The sequence below is a fragment of the Hippocampus comes genome, unplaced genomic scaffold, assembly GCF_001891065.2.
Source record: "Hippocampus comes isolate QL1 unplaced genomic scaffold, H_comes_QL1_v1.1 scaffold155, whole genome shotgun sequence".
Lineage (NCBI taxonomy): Eukaryota > Metazoa > Chordata > Actinopteri > Syngnathiformes > Syngnathidae > Hippocampus > Hippocampus comes.
The window spans coordinates 2,318,074-2,339,126 of record NW_017804967.1 but is presented as its reverse complement, the minus strand read 5'-3'; the positions used below and the strand labels follow the sequence as shown (position 1 = coordinate 2,339,126).

Sequence of the window (21,053 nt, the reverse complement as noted above, 5' to 3'; positions counted from 1 at the left end):
CAATTCCGAACTTTCTTGCATTTTATTGGTCTGGGCTGTTGCTATGATTTATCAATATGCCGAATTATTTTAATTAGGGTTGATGTCATATTATTCATGCTTTATTTTCCAAATCATAAAACAGCTAAGGAGGTTTAATGGGACTTAATTTAATGGGGAACCGACAGCGAGTGTCATGCTGCTTATTATCTGTATGCTGAGTAATGGTCAGCTCTGCCTCCTCGCTTGACCTTCATAATTAACACATTGTACGCATAAATCAACTTATCAGTGCATAATCACATGAACAAAATCAATGAAAAATTGGGAGGGTGGGGGGACCGTTGGTGACATGCATGTCAAAAACAATTGTCTGGCAATGAGGCATGAGATAGAATCGGATTTTTCAGATGAGTGCTTTTACATGGCAAAAGTCAAAGCAGACTGTTGCATGATGCATAAGAGACCCACAATTCTGCATGAAATGAGATATATTTGTGCTGTGCGCTTATTTCCAGCGGATTCATTTGTGGAAGTATGCCCACAGTGCCGTGTCCCTGCCCTGGCCTCCTGTGCACCACTTCCTGTTCCCCTTCATGTGCCAAAAATTGGTCTCGCACATCAGCGCGCCCACGGACACGCACACGCGCGCACGAAGCGTGGAAACTCATATTTGGATGTCAACAAACAACCTTTTGAAATCTCATCATGGTTCTCTTCCCTTCTTTTAATCAGCCTCACACTCCAACAAACACATAGAGAGCTCACTTGAGAAAATGTTATTAAAAGGTTTGAGGCGAGAGTGATGTGGGGCTGATTGCTGTGGATCAACTGATGAGCACAGCATGACCAATGCTGAAAATGGCAATCTGTGCTAGAAAATCATGAGATACTTGGATTAATGTTTTTTTGTGAACTTGCGCACATGAATGCCCCCTGTTACCCATACACAATATTGATGTGTGCTGCTGACTGTATATAAGTGTATGTGTGTATGCAAGTATGGGTGTGTTAATGCAGCTGAGTGTCAGCCATCTCTTTATCTATTTTGTTGTGCATTGATTGCGTGTTAATGTTTCCTCTGCTTGTGTGTGCGTGTGTGAGGGGGTGGGGGAGTGGGGGTGGTCTGACCTTTCCATGATGGCTCAGCTAAATAAAGCTGCAGCCTTTCTTGGAAGTCTCGGACACCACGACAGACCAAATCACTCGTCTTTTTTGTTTGGTGCGCGTGTTGAACAACTAAGACGTCAACAGCAGTTTTCGTGTTTATTTCATAATTGTGCGCTTTCCATCACATGATTCAGAGTTGCGTCACAGTTTTGATCGAATCTGGATTATCTTTTTTTTTTTTTCATTAGTACCAGTGGAGCACGGTACTTGATTATGACAAAAAATATTCATCACAATTATTCAATCGATCATTTATATTTTGGTATAAAACAAGAAAATACAAAATAGTCAATAAAAAATATGAAGACATATCAAATTCTTTGAAACAGTATAAAATGTTCATAAAATGTGTTATTTATAAATTTTTAAAAAGCTGCAAATGTATAAATTCAAGTTTGCTATCCTCATAAAGTGCATTGGAGCTTACTTGCTATACACTGAGAATTTGCCATGGAACTGCTGCAACATTTAAATAAATAATTTCATTGGATGTTTCAGATGCATACTGTATTTCGAATTCAAGTATACTCACTTTGGTATTAAAATGAATACTATTTGAACAACGTTTTTTATCTAGCTAGCTAGCAGGATATCTCGCTAGCTAGCATGCTATCTAGCTATCTATCAACTTCTCAAAAACATAACAAATATACATCATTATATATTGAGACTATGCCAATTTTGTAATCGTTGAGTGTAACCATCGTAATCGTAAATGAATTTCGATTAATGGCACAGCCATTAGCACCATGTCGACCATGCAACAAGAACGCAGTTTCACACTTCAGGACCATATGAATACAATCAGCCTTAGGGACAAAAACTGTCAGTCTTAACTTCAATGCCGAAAGTGTAGTTGTGACGCATTGTTCAGTGTAAGGAGAAATTACTCACCCTAACACACAGAAGACTTATTCCCCATTCGTCATGGAAACCCCTGCTTATTCGTGTTTTTTTTTTTTTTTTGTCTCCAGTTGGATTCTTTACCTTTCAGAACAAGTGTGGCATTACACAGCGGCTCACCTCCCACAGATTTGATTAGATTTCGTAAAATGATGAAAGGCGACACCTACGGACAGGCAATTATCGTATTCTCCACAAATATTCAAAGCTGTCAAGTATCGAGCCAAAACTTATTTCGAATGTCAAATGAGTTTTCCTCTATGCAAATGAGCTTCTTCTTTATCTAATACTGCGCTACTGTGACAGGTCTCATCATCAAGACCGACAGGCCAGGAGTCAATCGGCACATCACTACATTGATCCTTCAGTTCAGTGAGCATCTGGAATTACCTTCGACACACAAGCTTCGTTGGCTTTTTGTGTGTTTTTTTTCCAGACTGTATTCGATGGCTTTGCCCTGGATAGACAACCTTTCACACTCTAATTCACACCTATGAAACAATTCAGAGTCTTCAATGAGCCAAATATTATCCTTGTCAAAAAGGTCAGAGCCAAAATATGAAAGCAGAACTTCTCAATTGGGAGGTAGATGATCTAACTCAGGGATGGACAGCTTAAATGCTTGAGGGGGGCGGCACATTTTTTTCTGCAGTGCTACTGGGGGGCCATATAAGACCAACCACTTTCTAACCAGATCTACTATATGACAAAAATGCCATTTTAAATATGGACAAAATACGTGCTCTTAATATATTTCATTTTTTGATAATACGTTTTTCAGTGCATGTATAAAAGCTCCATCATTATCCAAGCCCAAAAACAAAGAGGTTGAAGAAAACAACAAAATAACCACATACTGTATTTTGTTTTTCCTGTGCAAAAAGCTCTCTTGCAGAAAAATTACCATTTAGGGATGGCACAAAACTACTGAACAAGAAATCTACATTAAGTGCAAAAATTCATTTTGTAATTGTTTTCACAAAAATATATTCACTCAAAATGTTGATAATGTTGAGGTAACTTGATCGTCTTGTTTATCATTCCAAATCTTGAAAAATAATACTAGGCCTATTCATGTTGTAGAATAGGACAGTTTAAGACCCACTGTAAGCTCACTTAAGTCATTTCTGCCATATAATGCTGAGCGATGATATTACAACTTAAAACTCAGTCAAACCCTGCATATTCGCAGATTTTTTTCCTTTTTTTTTCAATATTTTGTCAAATTTTTAACATTTTTTTTTCCAGGATTTTTTTTTCCCATTTTACCCCGTTTTTCAAAACAGCACTTTTTGAAGATTTTTGGGGGGAGTTTGTAAAACATTAATACATACAAACATCAAAAAAACATTCTGTATTATTTTTTTCCAAAATTAATTAAGGGGCTCCATTCACCCATTCCTTATCTAATCACTAGTATACCACTTGCCACTTCACAGTGTTTCCAACGGAAAAACACCTTTTGAAATTAGAACTTGCAAGTCAACCAACGTCACAAAAGTGATTGCGTTCTACGATACGTATGCTGCTGGGAAAAAAAACATGCCATTGCAGGAGTAGTGGGAGACACACTGAAGATAGGACAAAGGTGGTGAATGACTTGTCGAGGCAAAGTATAAAGATTTGCGGAGCCTTCAGGGGTTCCAACATGCATTACTGCATCCAAATGTTGGATTGTAAACTTACAGCATATGAGCTTTTGAGATCATAAGCCAAGCGAGAACAATTGTTGCCGATGGCGAGTACAGATACCAACACTGGGCATTTACAATAAACAAGTATTTATGTCCTCTCATGCGTAACCAATGAGAGGCTCTGAAGAGCTATTGTAAATATAATTGCACTGGCTTCAAACAAAACAAAACAAAACAAAAATGATCACAGACTATACAAAGCCCAAGTGCTTTTTAAACATCTACGTTCTCTCCATCCTCTCCAGAGGCTACGCTGCCACACACCTGCCCTGTTTTATATGCCAGTGCTGGCAAGAGAGTAAGCAGCTCAGGGACACAGCTTCCAGATGAATATACAACACTGTAAACAACCAACAAAGATAACTTGTGTGTTCTTATTCTCGAGTCACACCACAGCCGTGATAATGCAAATGAAGGTGAAGGCTGCCAATACACCAATGTGTGCGTGTGGGTGGGTTTGGGAGCCCAGTGGAAATGTGGGTGGGGGGTGGGGGGGGGGTAAATGGTGGTGAAAGCAGGACAGATTTAATCCTGTCTGACAGTACAATGACAAATCCCCAAATTGTCCATCATGACATACATTGTAGAATATAAAAAGTCGACACACCCCTATTTGAAATGCTTGTCATTTGAGTGTGAAAATGAGACCAAAATAAATAATTTAAAAACTTTTCTAACCATTATGACCTACAACCTGGACAAATTTATAAAATAAAATCTTTTCAACAGAGGAAGTAAAAATAACTAAGATAGTGTAATTTAGTTGCACAAAAGTGCACAACCTTTTATAACTGGCCATTTTATAAAATTACTCAATCACATTCAAACTCATGTTAAACAAGAGTAAACGCACACCAGCCCCCATTTAAAGTGCCTCTGATTAATTCTAAATGAAGTTAGACCATTCTATTAGGCTTTTTGTGACATTTTGCTCGCTAGCAGAAGCTTCAAGGTGTTGTGTGAATACTGACAGGTATTTGGAACGGTTCATAATTCCCTCCACCTTGTTTAAAGCTGCAGTTTCGGCTGAAGAAGAACGACCCGAAACCACGATGCTGCCCCCACCACGCTTTAACGTGTTCCTTTGGTGATCATCAGTCTTGTGTTTGTGCCAAATATACATTTTGGAATTGTGGCCAAAATGTTCATCGGACCATAACCCATTTTCTCACACGATAACGATACCAAAGTTAAGATCTGTATCTCAATTCCTGACCCAAGATTTGATACACAATTAAATTTTTGCATTAAATAAATTAATATTATTGAGATTATATTTTATGAGCAAACGAATATCACAAATATAGTATCATCCATCTATCCATCCATCCACTATCTGAACCGCTTTATCCTCACAAGGGTCACCGACATGCTGGAGCCTATCCCAGCTGACTTTGGGCAGTAGGCGGGGTATACCCCGAACCGGTTGCCAGCCAATTACAGGCCACAAAATCAGCTGGGTGAGGCACCGGCTCACCTATGACCCGAACAAGGACAATGGATGGATGATTTATTCAGATTGAATGTGTATCTTTTTTTTTGGTTTTGTTTTTTTGTTATGATGTTAAATATTTGCCAAATGTAAACTATTTGTATTGTCTTAAAAATAATCTTTAATGTTGTTGTTCTAATGTACAGTATGTAACAAAATGAGAAACTGAAATGAAATGTGAGTCAAATACACCGGCACTCAGTGGAGCGCAGAGCTCTGCAATGGCCAAACAATATTAATTTGGATCGGCACTCTGAGCTGTTTTGTGCATATGCATGAATTTTGTCATTAAGACTCATGTATTATTTACTCCAAAAATGAGTAAAATGTCAATAAGAAGTCCTCACGATGTTAATAAACAATGCATTATTCATCAGGCGGCATGTTGTCATCGTCGCTAGCACATCTTGGCCCAACACTTCCGGGTTTGAATCTCTGCATGGGCTTGCCTGTTTGGCATTTGCATGTCCTTGTGCTTTGGGGTTTCTCTTGTTTCTCCAGTTTCCTTCCACCTTACATCAAAGACGAACTTCTATAGATGTGCGAGTGTGAATGTGAATGTGAAGTTGTCTGTATGTGCCCTGCGAATGATTGCCAACCAGTTCAGAGTGTACACCCACCTCTTGCCCAAAGTCATCTGATCTAAGCTCCAGCTCACCCAAATGAGGACATCTGCTTTAAAAATAGTTGATTATTTAACCTCTAAAAAGTTTATAATCATTGGGTTGTTTTTGTGTTGACAACGAGGCAAAAAAGTGAGGCAAACAAACAGTATCCCTCCTGCTCCGGTTCCTACATACTGTCCTATATACTAGTGTTCAACTCAGCGTTAGACTCCATTGTTTTGGTGTTTTATTATGTTTAGTTTTATTTTATTAATTTATTGTTTTAAATGTCTTCGGTTTTATAGACCTCATGTTTACTTTATGTACAGCACTTTGCACGCAACTGTGGTTGTTTTAAAGGGTTCTATAAATAAAGTCAAGTTCACTTGAGTCATGTTCAAAATAAATGTATAAAAGACACCAGAGAATGCCTTGTGCTTTTTCTGAATAACTTTATTTTTAAACTGGAGGATGGGTGGGGAAGATCACAGATGGAGGATTGACAGTTCCAAAGCGCCGACCATGCATTTTGGTCCGAACACAGCGGGGGGGAACACAACAGGCGCTTTCCAGCAAAAAGGATTCGGATTATTGCACCTGTCTCCCTCAAGCCATAATTCTTATGTCTTTTTATTTTCTTGAACTAAGAAAAGCAGCAACTTCACCACAAAAAGCAAAGAATGGAGCAGGTGTGCGGCGACTCCTTTTTATACACAAGCAGCCATGAAGGTATGATCTCAACAGTTATTTGAGTTTTGGAAAGATTACAACTCACAAATGTTTAATTGGACACAGCTCTTGTTCCGGGTGATTTTCATCAAAGTTTTGGGATTAGAAATCCTCATAAAGCAACAGTTGCTGTTGCTGATTTATTTCATTTTTTTGCACCTATTTCGGACAAATGTGCTTATCTCTATTAAAAATGAACATAGATGCTCATGAATGGGGCATTTTATGCATGTGGCGGTCCATAGTTTTTACATGTACTCTGACACCATCACACAAAAGCCACAGTTTAATGTTTGAAATCGATAAGGCTCGTGTTGAGAAGTAATACAATATTTTTACCCTCTGAGCCATATGATATTGTTTGATCCTCAGAACAAAAGCACTTCAATGGAACAATAAATAGAGAAAAAAGACCCAGTAGTTTGAAATAAATAGTACAGTCTTATATCGTTACCTCCCATCACACACAAAGACACACACACCCACAAACACACACACACACACGCACACTGAAAATATGACTTAGGTAAAAAACATGGGAGCCATATATCACTGTGACAGACTGAAATCCCTTCGGGGTGGTCAGAGGGAAGATGCCATGTCAATATGCAATCAAACGCACACTTTAAAATATCTCTCTCAATAGTCTGACCTTCGTCTGATATTCACAAATACAGAAGAAGGAGTCACATGACAAGCACAGTGTCTCTATGCTTCACAATTGTAGATCAGGAGAGAAAACACTTAGACACACACACACACACACACACACAGGTCAGCGGAATTCGACAACGTCTCGCTGACAGCCCTTGTCCCATTGAGTCAATAAGCCAGCGTGCTCTATAAAACACATGTATTTTGTCAAAGAAACAGCGAAACCTCCTCTTCATAAAAAAATGAGAGCGAGCGTGGGGTAACGTGCGGCCTCACGAAAACAAAAGTATTTACCGCTTCACAGCAGGTGAAATGAGTGACTCAGGCAAACGGGGTTTCGAATCACCCAAGTAGTCTTAGTTGTGGGGTGATGTACCTCAGTTCATTGTGTGTCTGTCCTCTTAATCATTTGTTCCAGTGTGTACCCGTTCACTTATCACTGATGGCCTGCAGAAGCTGAAAAGAAATGCACATAAATCAGCGTATGAACCTCCCATGTCATGGTGTGAATAACCTCGTTAGAGAGGCTTATTTGTTAACAAGATTGCTCCACTTGGTCCATGAAAAGCAGATAAGCTCATTGCTTTAGTGGTATATATTTCTCTCGTGACTCTCGTGAAAATGCAAAAATTGAATTAAAGACAAAAGACACACACATACACACACACACACACACACACACACACACAACCTGAGTGTCCACAATGACCCGCAGGCAGCTGAGAGCCAAGGCATCTGACATGTATCCAGCCACCGTCTTGCTGTTCCTTTAATTTGAAAAGGACCCATCTACGCATTTTCGATCTTCCGATGCCTCTTGTTGTTGCTCTTTTGGATAGGAATCAGGGAACACATGTTTGCCCTGCAGCCGGACAGATTAAGACTGCAAGAAATCGCCGTTAACCTTGTGTGTTCCTTGTGCTCTGTGCTGACAAACAAAAGGGCCCCAGGCTTGATTGAATCTAAGGTCAGTCCTCTTCATGCTTACCAGTTTACCTTCCTCAATAGCCTGCCTGCCTCACAGTTAGTAGAGAGTGAGAGAGAGAGATTTATATATATATATATATAATATATATATATATATATATATATATGCACACCTACACACATTTCACATACTGTATGCCTGGTGTGTGGACCAGCCCAGCCGTCCTTATCTGGCGTGTCCGCCATGATTTTTGCCCCTGTGTTCCCAGCATTCAGTCAGTGTAATGTGGTCAATTGGTAAATTTGTTTTGCTTTGGTCCACAATATTATCTGTGTCATCTACAGTCATGTCTGGACTTTACCTATCCTGTCAAAGACCTCCATTGTCTCCAAATCAAGATGTCATAGTCCAAAATGCTAAGTAATGGCTGTGTTGAAGAAATTTGGAATTTTTACGTCCATGGCTCATAAAATTAATAATACAGCCCTTTGAAAGATGTCTGTGTTATCTGCTTCATTTGTTTCCAAATATGGTTGCCAAGTCGTAGACTTTGTGGGCTAAAAGAAAGTACCCTTGGTACTTTGGCAGAGAATCTTTTTGAAAGCCTTCCTGAAGTCTTTGTTGAAGATGGTGTAGATGACCGGGTTGAGACAAGAGTTGCAGTAACCAATCCAGAAGAAGAACTTAAAGAGTGGGTCGGGGATGGCGCATGTTATGGGGCATACCGCCTTGAGAGAGTAGGAGAAGAAAAACGGGAACCAGCACACCACGAAGACGCCGATGACCACGGCCAGGACAAAGGTGAAGCGTTTCTCTCGGTTGACCATCGCTTTGCGCCGAGCCGCCCCGGGGTTGTTATCGATTTTGGACTTCCTCCCCGGCACCAGCCGCGACCCCTTTGAAGTGGTGATCATGTTCCTGTAGCGCTTGATGGAACCCGCGGAGTGGATGCTCACTCCTGCGGGGGACCCCGGCATACTGGCGCTGCCGCGGCGCCCTCCGTTGCTGGCCTCGCTGTCCGTGCTGGAGCTGTCACCGTTGTTGTTGTCCGATTTGGTTTTCGTTTGCCGCTTGAACTTGTTTCCTCCCGCTTTAAGCTTGGTTGGGGCCAGTTGCGGCGCAGAAGGGACGGCAGGGGCCGCATGCACAGAGGTGTCTACGGAGCTGGTGACTGGGCTCAGAGCTGGAGTTGGAGGTGGAGGTTGCAGATTATTGGGGTTGGGATCCTGATTTGGTTCCTCCTGCCCCCCTGAAGGAGACGGGGTAATGGCGAGGGTGGGGGGTCTGGCGTTGGATGTTTTCTTGGGGGAAGATGTTTTTTCACCATCATCCCTACCGTTGGCTTGGAGTTGCTGCTTGGGCTGACTCGGCATGGCGGCGCCGACTCCGTCCTTACGGGGCTCCCCCGGGGGGCACCGTGTTCTCTGCTTGGCGATTTGGTAGATTCTTACATAAACCAGGATCATGATGAGGCATGGGGCGAAGAAGGAGCCGATGGTGGAGTAAAGAATGTACCATTTCTCGTCGTTGAGCTCGCACTGAGGTCCCCTCTCACTCGTGAGGTCGCCCACCTCGGTCTTGTTGAGGGACAGCAGCGGAGGGAAAGAGATGATGGAGGAAATGAGCCACACAACCACGATGGCAGCTTTGATGCGTTTTGGAGTCCGCTGGCGACCGTAGGTGACTCTGGAAATGGACAGGTAGCGGTCCAGAGAGATAGCGCACAGGTGCACAATGGAGGAGGTGCAGAAGAGCACATCCAGGGCCAAGTAGATCTCACACCACAGGGACTTGAAGTACCAGTAGCCCAGAAGTTCATTGGCCAGAGAGAAGGGGATAATGAGCGTGGCCACCAAGATGTCAGCCGCGGCCAGTGACACGAGGAAAAGGTTCTGCGGCCCTCGCAGGGAGTGGCTGGTCAGCACGGCGATGATCACCATGATGTTCCCCACAATGGTGAAGACCACCATCAGGGTTATGGCGGTGGCAAAGGCCGCCGTGGCTTCGGGCGAGTACGGTGCCAGTTTCAGGACGCTCTGGTTGCAGGGGATGGAGGCACCGCTTGCGTTCCAGTTGCTAAGCTCCAGGGAGCAGCCGCCCTCCGGAGCAGAGGCCATCCTTCGGTCTCTTCTCCTGGAGTCTCTGTGGACAAAAATACATCACCCATTTGAATTTAAGACGACTCCTTTGGCCTATCAGTGCTGGCCAATGAAAACAAGGCTCTATATTTAATACAAATAAATACAAATGCTTTTTTTTCCCTAACCATGACTAATGTCTCTTCTTTAACACTACAAATTACTTGTTAATATTTTTTTCTAAATGCTATTAGAAATAATGCTTGAAGACACACGATTTTTATTCAGCAGTGACTAATGTCTCTTTCTTAATACTACGTTTTTAAAAGGATAAATTCAGGGGATAACTTTTTGGAGGTGAATGCTTTTCATTGGGTAAAAGCTGTTTCTGCCTGGCTGACTCGCATTTTCAATTGCAATCTGTTAATGTTTACCTCTGTTGTTGTCGTCTCTTGTTTATCTCCAAATGTTAGCTCCCTCGCATCCTCCACGACGGGGCTTCCGAGTCCATTGTGAGATCACAAAACGTGCGTGGGTCTTGTTGCGTCAGGACACGGATCAACGCCTTTTAATTAAAAAAGCCCCGAACCCATAAAATCCCGATTGTCTCCCCCACACATCGTACCGTTTCTCCCTCCCGTGCAAGTAAAACTTCTCCAGCTCATAAAATATTTAACTTAGTTGATTAAATATGTACTGGTAGTCAACTCTCAGACCAAAAAAATTGAAGTGATGGTGACATTATCTCCGTGCGCCCTTGTTGCAGACTCTTTTGGTAGCTCAACACTTAAGAAAAACTAAACAAAGCTGAAACATTATACTATTTACACGATCACGCTAATAAAAGCGCAGAAAGGAATGAGTGTTTTCCAGTTAGTCCATGAACTTGATTTCTAGTCGTGCGCCTGAAATCGCAAAATGCGCAAATATCACTGGTGAAATCCCACCAAAAGGTCATACAAATTAGTCCCCATCACTCCTCTTCTTTTTCCTCCCACACCCAGCGCGAGTTCACTCCACGATGGAGCGGCTCCTGTGGCGCGCGTCGTCAATTTCTGAGGCGCATCTTCACTCGAGAAGTGGATCTGAGCCCGGTTGCCTCCCATCTCTCTCGCTCCCTCTTGCGCGTCTTTTTAGAGGCGCTGACGTCACCGTGGAGCTGTGGGCGTCACGGGATCCTGACTCGTTCCCTGATGATACTGTATCCCCCCACCCACCACCCCCCCCCCACACACACAAAACTTCACACAGAGACCATTGAAAAGGACATTTAGGCCAATTAGCTGTTAATGGATGCTGTTGACCCCGTCAAAAATAAAGTACGTTTAAGCAAGTGATAACATTGCAGGGAAATATGAAAGACGTATGAGCATTGATCAGTGTATATGGAATTGCTATGTCCATGTCTACGCTAACACCAACATTACCAAGCTAAATATAAGTACCGGTAATACTTATAATTATTTCAGCATTTATGTAAGTAGAAAAGTAAGTCCAAATCTATTTAATACCAATAATCTATTACTTATTGTTGAGCAAGTATCCATTCATCTCGCTCTCTCCTGTTGCCTCCAAGTCTGTTGAGAGCGAGTACATCCCCTTTTTCCAGAAAGTAGCACTTCAGGGGTTTGTTCTTTTGAAGCAACTGAACTTCGTCTTCGTTGCGCAGATAAGCTTATGAAAGGTCCTGTTGGAACAATGTGTTTTTATCACTTTGCTGTATTCCCTTTTCAACCATTTTGGTCCACTACATATCTACTAGCAATCAAGGAGGGGGCCTATTCTTTACACTGAAAAAAATGGTCTGTTGAATGTACCGGTACTCAATTTTATTTCATCAAGTAGACGATACCTCTACGTAAAACAATTTATCTGGATCCAGATGATTTTATTGTGTGCAACCACCAGACGCAAGAAAATTGAATAGATTCAACACAGCATTTTTTTCAGTGTACGCTGTATTTTCAGAGATACACATTTCCTGTACATTTGAGGACTCCGGGCACTATTCCATGTGATTTCTCATGAATAGTCTTTTTATTGCATTCTTGTGATGCAAAGTCATAACTTAACAACCTTCACAACCTTCGGAGCAAAAGAAAGTCTCCTTTCTGAAGAACGACCCTTTCAGTGAACTACAGTATATGGGGTTAAAAACAATATTTGACAAAGTAATCACACTGACAGTCATCATGTATACGTTGTGAAACAGATTTATTCCACTCCGTTACTTGAGAACAGAATCTTAGCCCTTTTGTCAGGGGTCACCTGCAGGCACCAGGTAGCACACAAGGATCATCATGTAAGTGGTCCTGTGGGCTTTTTCTAAAAATAGCTCACATATAATAAGACATTTTGATTCGCTAAGAACTTGTAGAAGTGACCATTTGACAATATAAACACGCAGAGATTGAAATTGAGCTGTTACATATTGATGCTGTTTACTCCCTTGTTAAATAAATAAATAAATGATATCTATATCTATATCTATCTATCTATATCTATCTATATCTAGAAATGTAGATATATAAATGTGCGTGTGTGTGTGTGTGTGTGTGTGTGTGTTCTAGAGAAAAACAAGGGGAATTTTGGAATCAGCGCAAAAAAAAAATCAAGGAAAGTTTAGTTGCATTATTTTCATTATTATCAATATTTTTATTTGCATGTTTATGATCGACTCTCCTTACACAACAACAAAGGGATTGAAGTAAAGAACAAAAAAACACATCATGTATTTTTTTTTTCAGTGCAAACTAAAAACAGTCATTCAAAGATGGCACAAAATTGCTGAACAAGAAACCAATATTAAGTGCAAGAACTCAATTTGGGCATTTTTTAAAATAAAAGTCAACTCACTCAAAATGATAATATTTTTGAGGTACTATGTTTGTCCTGGAAAAAAAAAATATTAGTCCTATTTACTTTGTAGTATCAGGCAGTATCAGACCTGGGTGTAATCACAACTAATGCATTTCTGCCATCTAGTGACGATTGATGATATTACAACTTAAAAGTCGGTACCACAGATTCTCATTTTTCTTTCTTTCATTGTATCAATATTTTTCAATATTTTAGATTTTTCCCTGTCCCAATTTTTTTCATATTGTATTATGGCCCACAGGGGATCCATATTTGAAACAATTATCACTGCAGTGGTACCCTCAAAAGCATTCGCCTTTTTCAGCTCGGGAACATATTATTGCCCTTTTGACTGTTGGAAAAGTGAAAGAGTTACCTTGGAATTGAATAATTAAGCCAATGGGGGATTTTTAGGGCAAACTGTAATATAAGGTGCACGATTTGACTCCCCCATTTCAGTGCAGAACAATGTAGGTAATTGAGCCGTGTTACCTCCAACCTTTTATCGCTGCAAACGCGGAAGCATGTAAGGCCCTTGTAGCTCTCTGTACTCATGCATTTTCATCATGACTTGACTTCCATTTGAATTCCTCTGCATTATGCACCCTGCACCACGTTCCTCCCCATGTAAAAAAATTCTCATGCCCCCCTCGTGGCGTGCTGCTCTTGCCGAGGTCAAGTACCTGATTGCATAGTCTGCTTGCGTCATGCCCCTAAAATGAAACAGCGCCGGGGTTTGTGTTGTGCCGTTCCAGAGTGGGTAGGTGGCCTCCGTGACATAAACACACACGCACGCACACACTCGGCAGCCTACGCATCCAAACACATGGCCTCATGAATGGTCCGTGGGTAGGAGGTCCTGTTTGTTTGGTAAAGCGCCCGCCGCGCACACATTATTCATTTAATTAAAGAGGAGTCCTCCTGTGGAATTACAGCTTGAAGCAGGCACCTATAATGGTGATACATTTTGCTCCCATCCGCGCTACATAGTCTAAATATAAAGGGAAACAAAATAAAGCTTTTAAGCACTGGAGTGCTCTCCAATCAAGCAGTGTGTCTGCTTCTCATGGGTGGATTTGCCGTTAGCGGCAAAATGTGTTGTGCACAGAGGGGCAGAGAGAGGGGTGTGCCGCTGACGCCAGCATCTCACATCAGTGCGCAATACAACGCAGTTCAAGGGCCTGTTGTATAAGGCCACAAATGCATGAACTCTCATGCATCATGGAGAGTATGCTTTCTGCACATCCAACGGGAACGCTTTTATACATTGTCGGAAAAGTAAAATAAATTCATAGGAAAAATGTGCTGAAGTTTCTCGGTGAAGTTGTTCATTTTCATCCTAACACACTGAAGGGCAAATATGATGCACACGTACAGAGCATTTGATTGGGATCTTTGTTGAGTTGTTGCTTTGATTCAGTTTGCTGCTATTGTGTGCAGCATCATTCCCTCAAAGTTGACAGGACAAAGCATTTGACCATGGGGATGCGGCGTGGAAAAAAATCATTTACACTCCTTGAGCAGTGTGCAATGGCACTTCCTGTGTAGCTACACGGGGTAGCAAAACAATGTGCTACCTCTAATGTTTTTCTGTCATGTAAAAAGCCTGTTCAACATTGACGTTCATTTGGGGAAGTGTCACCCCACTGTTAAGCCCCCCCCCCGTTAAAGTATTAGGAGAGATGATGCACCGTGGCACACCGTCTCTGTGTGTGTACACAAGGGCGGGGCTACGTGGTGGCCAAAATCACCTGGTCACTCTTTGGCCACACCCACATCTAGGGGAAGCTTTTGATACCTGCCATCCATCCATTTTCAACACTGCTTATCCTGAACAGGATCGCGGGGAGTCGCTGGAGCCTATCCCAGCTGACTTCGGGCGGAAGGCGCACTACACCCTGAACTGGTCGCCAGTCAGTCGCAGGACACCTTCAGAGACAAACAACAAAGTCACATGCACACCGTCACTGAGTGGGAACCGATCCCACGCTGCCCGTACCCAAGTCGGACGAGTGTACCACTACACCATCAGCGACTGAAGTTTTTCTTTTTTTTTTTTAAATCAAAACCTTGCTTTTTTTGTACTTAAACTTATTCCTGCCTGTATTATGGGGTGTTTTGAGGAAGGTTTTTTTGTTTCATGAAATTCTGACTATGGGTCATGCAGACACAACGACGACTCCCACAACGGGGTTTGAACCATCAACACTGATGAACTTTGCTAACCGTGTGTGCGTGTCGGGCTGCCAGTGAATGTAAATAGGAAGTGTCTGTTTTGAAATAGTTAACAGTTGAAATAGTTAACAGTTATTTTTTTACCTTCGTATTGGATCACATACGTTTTAAATTATTATTATTAGTATCATTAATAGCCTGGCTGACCCAGAAGAAATTTAATGCGCCCTCAAATGAAAAGGAAGGTGAGCGTGACCTTATTCTAAACAAATGAAGGGCAACGTGAAATTGCTTATTCAGATGTGCAGATGGGGCAATGTGGTTGCCTTTATTTCGCATGAACGTCATTTCAATTTAGTTTTAGTTCAGGTAGGTACAGTACCATGTTTCATCAACAGTGTGATGGGGACATCTGCTGGATTACTGTAGAAGAGTTTAAAACTACAGTACAACCACGAGAGGTCGCTATTTAGCTTTAAACTAATATGAACATCACATTAGTTTTCTACTTGTTAGACATAATCAGCATCCCAGCCTGTCCTTTGTAACGTTAATAGCGATTAAGAGATTCAAAATTGGTTGTCATGTGCAATTTATGTAAAGGTTATTTGGACGTTGTGTGGAAACGAAAGCATTGAAATGATTGAATTTATATCATCCGAGATAGCAGATAAAATCAAATGATTCTAAATAAGGCCAATGTGTGGTAATATCTTTCTTCTCCCTAGGTCTCAACCAGTCAATCAAGATTTCAGTTGCAGTTGACTTTACCTCTCTATGATAATCTTTTTGGGGTTGTTTTTTTGTCAACATCTGCAAATGTATGAAATTAATCAGCATATTTTGACAAAGTAAGGAGTAGAACATACAGGTACAGTAGCTGTTTTCAACTGTCGGGAGCAAAGGTAAAAAAAATAAAATACTCAAGTTAAATACAAATACCTGAAAAATAAGATGAAGTACAGTAACAAAGTACTTTGTTCATTGGTACCACTGCCCATATTGTGTTGTTATTTATTTGTCCAGTACCTAGACCATGACCCTTGGTCCTAAAGCCCAAGTATCTACCAATGAGTTACTCCCACCCCACATGTAATGTATCTTCCGTCCATAAAAAATGAGCAAGTCACAAGAAGTACAAAAAAGTATTTTAAAATCCTGTTATTAGAATGTCATAAATGTAGTCAGTCAGTCAGTATTCACAGTGCCAACTGTTATTTAAATTCGATGCATCAAATAAAAACAAGACTGAATGTGTTCTCCAGCACAGTTTTTCGGACTAAAAAATGATCAGCAGCCATTTTCTGCATGAACAAAGTGCATTTACTGACAGGCATGTCAAAAAAACTGTCCTATCATATCCAGTAGAAATACATGAAAAAGATTGTGTACGTGAATCTTTGCCAACACAGTGTTGTCTCATATGATTATGCAGTGACGCCAGCACCACTGCATCGAACATGCTCTACACCAACAGCAGAAAAATAGATGTAGGGAGTCAGAAAAGTTCAGGCATTGGTTTCAGATAGATTTCAAACCTGAACTACAAACTGTAAGTTTTCCCCTTCACTGTGGGCATACAAATACCTTGTAGATATTGCAGTCTTTGCTTCATTCAGTGCATGAGATGGGGAGGGCGTTAGAGCAAGATGAATTGAGGCTACTTCACCCACCCTGAGCATCCTACACTTCCTGGCACTTCCTGGAAATGACTCCAAAGTGATTATTTTCCAAGGGAAAAACTTGTAGTTTCAATTAGATTTTTTTAGCAGTCCTGGGACTTTTTTGATACGCCTTTCATATCTGATATACTCTATGACTCGTATGACGTCAGCCCTGACACAGCACGTCCGTCTCAAACTGCAGCAGCTGTCCCAGGAAAGCCAGGTTAGGGGAAATGACCTGACGCCGCTGCTTCACAAAGTCGAAGGCCTCATCCAGACGAACTCGCCGAGTGTGCATGAGGTAGGCCAGGCAGATGGTGGCCGAGCGAGAGATGCCTGCCTGGCAGTGCACCAGCACACGGCCCCCGCTCTGCTTCACAGCATCTGTGGGTGGGCACAATTTTTTTTTTTTTAACTGAAATTCTGCAGTAAACGCAAAGAGAAAGTTATGAACGGGTATTTTTCAAATGTGATTTTTTTTTTCCCCCCATCCACAGGCATTCGTCACTTGAGGAAAAATGGATAGTAGAGGGTTCAGCTAGTAGACTGTGCTTATAAAAATACTAAAAAAACAATCCCATCTGCTGTTGGGCAACATTTGCAAACATATGCATTTTTCTAAGCCACCGGTGGTTTATTTGTCAAAATTTCACTTCACTTTTATTTACAATACATTTTCATTGAACCCTCAAGTGTGTTTTTTTATTTTGCTATATTCAAGGTCAGTGTGAAAGTTTAAATTCCCCACTGCTTGTATATCTAACACACTAATCTGTCTGCCTGTTTGTTTTGAGCGCACAATTCAGTAAGCAAATATTGACCAAAATGGCTGAGCGGATTTTGAAGAAGAAGCTCCCCTTTGCTACTAACCAATAAAGGCGATGGCTGTTGAGAAGCAGGCTCGGATGTCCGCGGCCAGGTTATCCTCCACGGTAAGGCGCAGGTACTGAAACTCCCCCTCGAAGAAGTTGGGACATGAGGATGACACATTGAGCACGGCTGTGATGCCGGCTGATGCGAGGGTCTCCTGGCGGGACGCGTGTATGGCGCTGCCCAAAAACAAGAAGGGCAACAGCTCTACTGGGCCGTCCTGCAATTAAAAAAAATATATGTTCACAACTGGGCGGCACGGTGATCGACTCGTTAGTCCGTCCGCCTCACAGTGCGGAGGTACAGGGTTCAATTCCGGCTCTGGCCTTCCTGTGTGGAGTTTGCATGTTCTCCCCGTGCCTGCGTGGGTTTTCTACGGGTACTCCGGTTCCCTCCCACATTCCAATAACATGCATGGCAGGTCAGTGGAACACTCTAAATTGTCCTTAGGTGTGAGTGTGACTGCAAATGGTTGTTCGTCTAAGTGTGTCCTATGATTGGCTGGCAACCATTTCAGGGTGTACCCCACCAACTGCCCCGAAGACAGCTGGGATTGGCTCCAGCGCCCCCCCGCGACCCTTGTGAGGATAAGCGGATCAGAAAATGGATGGATGGATGGATGTTCACAACTCGGCTGGATAATGTCCCCCCCCCCCCCACCCCTTATTATATGCTATCTCACCTGATCGTATGCAGGTGTCTTCCGGCCCAAGCTGATTGGTGGCTCTGGTTCAACTGCGGTGAGTGTTTTGCTGTAACATAGCTCTGGGCAGGCCTCTGAAAATGCTTGAAATCCACCTAAAAAGGAGGTTACAGTTTGAAATCCTCTGGAAGGGATTGTGATTAAAAAAAAAACAGGGATACTCAAAACTTTTGGCATCCAGGACCTAAATGCCATAGAAATTAAAATGTCAGCTTTTTAGAAAAAAAAAATCATGTTACAAAAACAAATTAGCCTTTTTTGGAGGAAAGGGATTCTCTAAATCAAGGTTGGGCTGCATACTGAAAAAAACGCTTTTTGTTCTTTTGAATGAAATATTTACTTTAGGAATTTCTGTCATACAATTGATCTCAAAGTGTGTCTCTCTAGTGGTGTGTGAAAGTCAATCTAGCACAGTACATTTGTTTACCACAGTTCAGTTTGAGTACAATGCATTCCAAATTAATCTAAATTTAGACTGCTTCGTTTTCATGAGATAAGTAGTTACATTTTCAGATATATACGGAAACCAGATTGGTAATTTTCAAACTGTGCATAATGATACTGTGTTTTACACTTTTTTTCATCCCTTCGAATACACATGTTAACTATAATTCAGTTGTATTTAACTTTGAAGTACTACACAAAATTTACATTTAATCTTTGAGCCAGTTTATCATTATTATTATTATTATTATTATTATTATTATTATTATAATCATCACTACATGGTGTAAAATGTTTATGAGTACTGCTGTAATACAAACCTTTTGTTCTTAGAAAATGAAGTACTTGGATTTATTTGAGCGTCCCAATAATTACATCATTTATAAATCGTTGAGCCAACAGCAGTCTGTGAACTGCTCATTTCCAAGTAATATTCTTGTCACCTTGCAGGAAGTAAATTTGCGTGCTGAGTTCGTTTCGCAGGGCCGCGAGCAGCATGTGAGCCACGCTTTCCGCCTTGAGCTCGTCCACGGAGCGGCTGGCCTCATCCATCACTACCACGACCACCGACGCCGGTGGGCTGAGCTCCCCGCGCCGCAGCCTCCCCAGCAGCTCCTTGTCCGGGATGAGCCAGTCCAGGGCCACCTCGGCGCCCTTAGACCTGCGTCGCAGCATCGAGTTCCAGTTGACGTTGCGGGACTCACTGACGTGCGCCAGGGAAAAGTCCAAGAAGGGTCTGCAGTCCAGGACCACGCAGCTGGTGGAGGTGCGCTCCCTAAGGAGGTGAACCAACTCGTGGCTGTTGATTTCCAAGGGCTCGCCGGCTGTCGTCATGGTCGGAAAAGGTAAATTAAGTCGACTGTTATAAAAATCTATGAAAAGTCGTCGCTGCGGTAACTAAAGGCAGTCAATCACAGCATTTGTTCCCTAGTTTCCAGTGAGTGACTTCAAACGATTTTCACTTAATAACAAAGTGAAAGCCCCGCCTTGTTTTCCATTCAGAGACGGCACTTGTAGGCGGAACTTCCAAATATGGCTTTACCTGTCAGTCCTAATATGGACGTCACGTCTTGTTTTTAACCAAGCCCGTGTGAGGTTACAGTATCTCGTATGTGGTTTTGCTGTCGAATGACGTTTGGTTGAGGGCTAGACTTTACCTGTCAGTCCTAATATGGACGTCACGTCTTGTTTTTAACCAAGCCCGTTTTAGGTTATCACGTATGTGGTTTGCTGTCGAATGACGTTTGGCTGAGGGCTAGACGTCATTAAAACAACATGCTCCAACGGAAACTAACATCGTCACAATGTTTTAGTATATTGTACTGGGGCATGTAGATTACAGATTTTATTTAAAAAACAGCTTTGTTAAATCACAATTAAAATAACATTACATAAACACAAATACCATTACAAATATTGACACATTCCAATTCACTCCAGCACAATATCACACTATCTTTATTGTTATCAATGTCTTTACTTCTGAATTTAGACATGCCATTAATGGTGTGTAGTCAGCATCTTGCTCAAGGAAATTTCGACATGTTTGGAAGAGCTGGGGTAGAATCCGCAATCTCTGGGCTGGGAAAGGACGACACCACTGAGCCATGCCACCCCAATATCTACAGTATCTAGCAACACATTTGAATTTTATGTGCTTTAGTTTTCCCAATATTCACAGTTAAGTACAGTGTTTAATCCATTTGTTTATCAATTTGGTGTAAAAAAAAAAGAATTACTATTTACATTATCTACCACACTTTAATTCCCATCTGTTACCCACATGAAACTTATTTTGCCTGCCTATCTCTCATGCCTTCCCTCAAAGGCCACACAAGTGACTCGCACTGCCTTCATGTTTCCACTTCCTTCCTCCTCGTTTTTCCTCCCAGCTGGCAGACCGGTAGTTCCTCAGCAGTACTCAGCTCACCCACTTTTTGTCATGTGCTTCCCCTGCTGCTGAGGCTGCAATGTCTGGCCACGCAAACACTGTCCGTCATGGCTTGTCAGCTGAGCTTAGTATGCATTTGCTGTAACCACAGCAGGAACATTGCAGTAGACATACCGCCTTGCAGTAGACATACCGCCCCCCCCCCCCACCCAAAC

General features: G+C 41.9%; 2 protein-coding genes across 4 annotated transcripts in view; both read right to left on the bottom strand.

Annotated features, from left to right (window-relative positions):
* Nucleotides 1-6,720: 6,720 nt before the first annotated feature.
* adra2b (adrenoceptor alpha 2B) lies at nt 6,721-11,343 on the bottom strand. Its single transcript, XM_019888529.1, has 2 exons — nt 10,667-11,343; nt 6,721-10,296 (listed from the first exon to the last, which is right to left on the bottom strand). Exon 2 carries the CDS (start codon nt 10,269-10,271, stop codon nt 8,712-8,714), a length of 1,560 nt encoding a protein of 519 aa, XP_019744088.1. The 5' UTR covers nt 10,272-10,296; nt 10,667-11,343; the 3' UTR covers nt 6,721-8,711.
* A 5,059-nt stretch (nt 11,344-16,402) lies between these two features.
* dusp2 (dual specificity phosphatase 2) overlaps nt 16,403-21,053 on the bottom strand; it is a 5,847-nt gene continuing 1,196 nt past the window's right edge. Inside the window, exons 1-5 of one of the 3 annotated variants that reach the window (XM_019888551.1) lie at nt 19,391-19,920; nt 18,483-18,598; nt 17,801-18,020; nt 17,060-17,314; nt 16,403-17,020 (exon numbers count right to left, since the gene is read on the bottom strand). In XM_019888551.1, coding sequence (XP_019744110.1) covers nt 17,097-17,314; nt 17,801-18,020; nt 18,483-18,598; nt 19,391-19,781 — 945 coding nt within the window. In that variant the 5' untranslated portion in view covers nt 19,782-19,920 and the 3' untranslated portion in view covers nt 16,403-17,020; nt 17,060-17,096. Of the gene's footprint in view, nt 17,315-17,800; nt 18,021-18,482; nt 18,599-19,390; nt 19,921-21,053 lie in introns of those variants that run through there. The other 2 variants (XM_019888542.1, XM_019888560.1) reach the window with 2 other exon arrangements.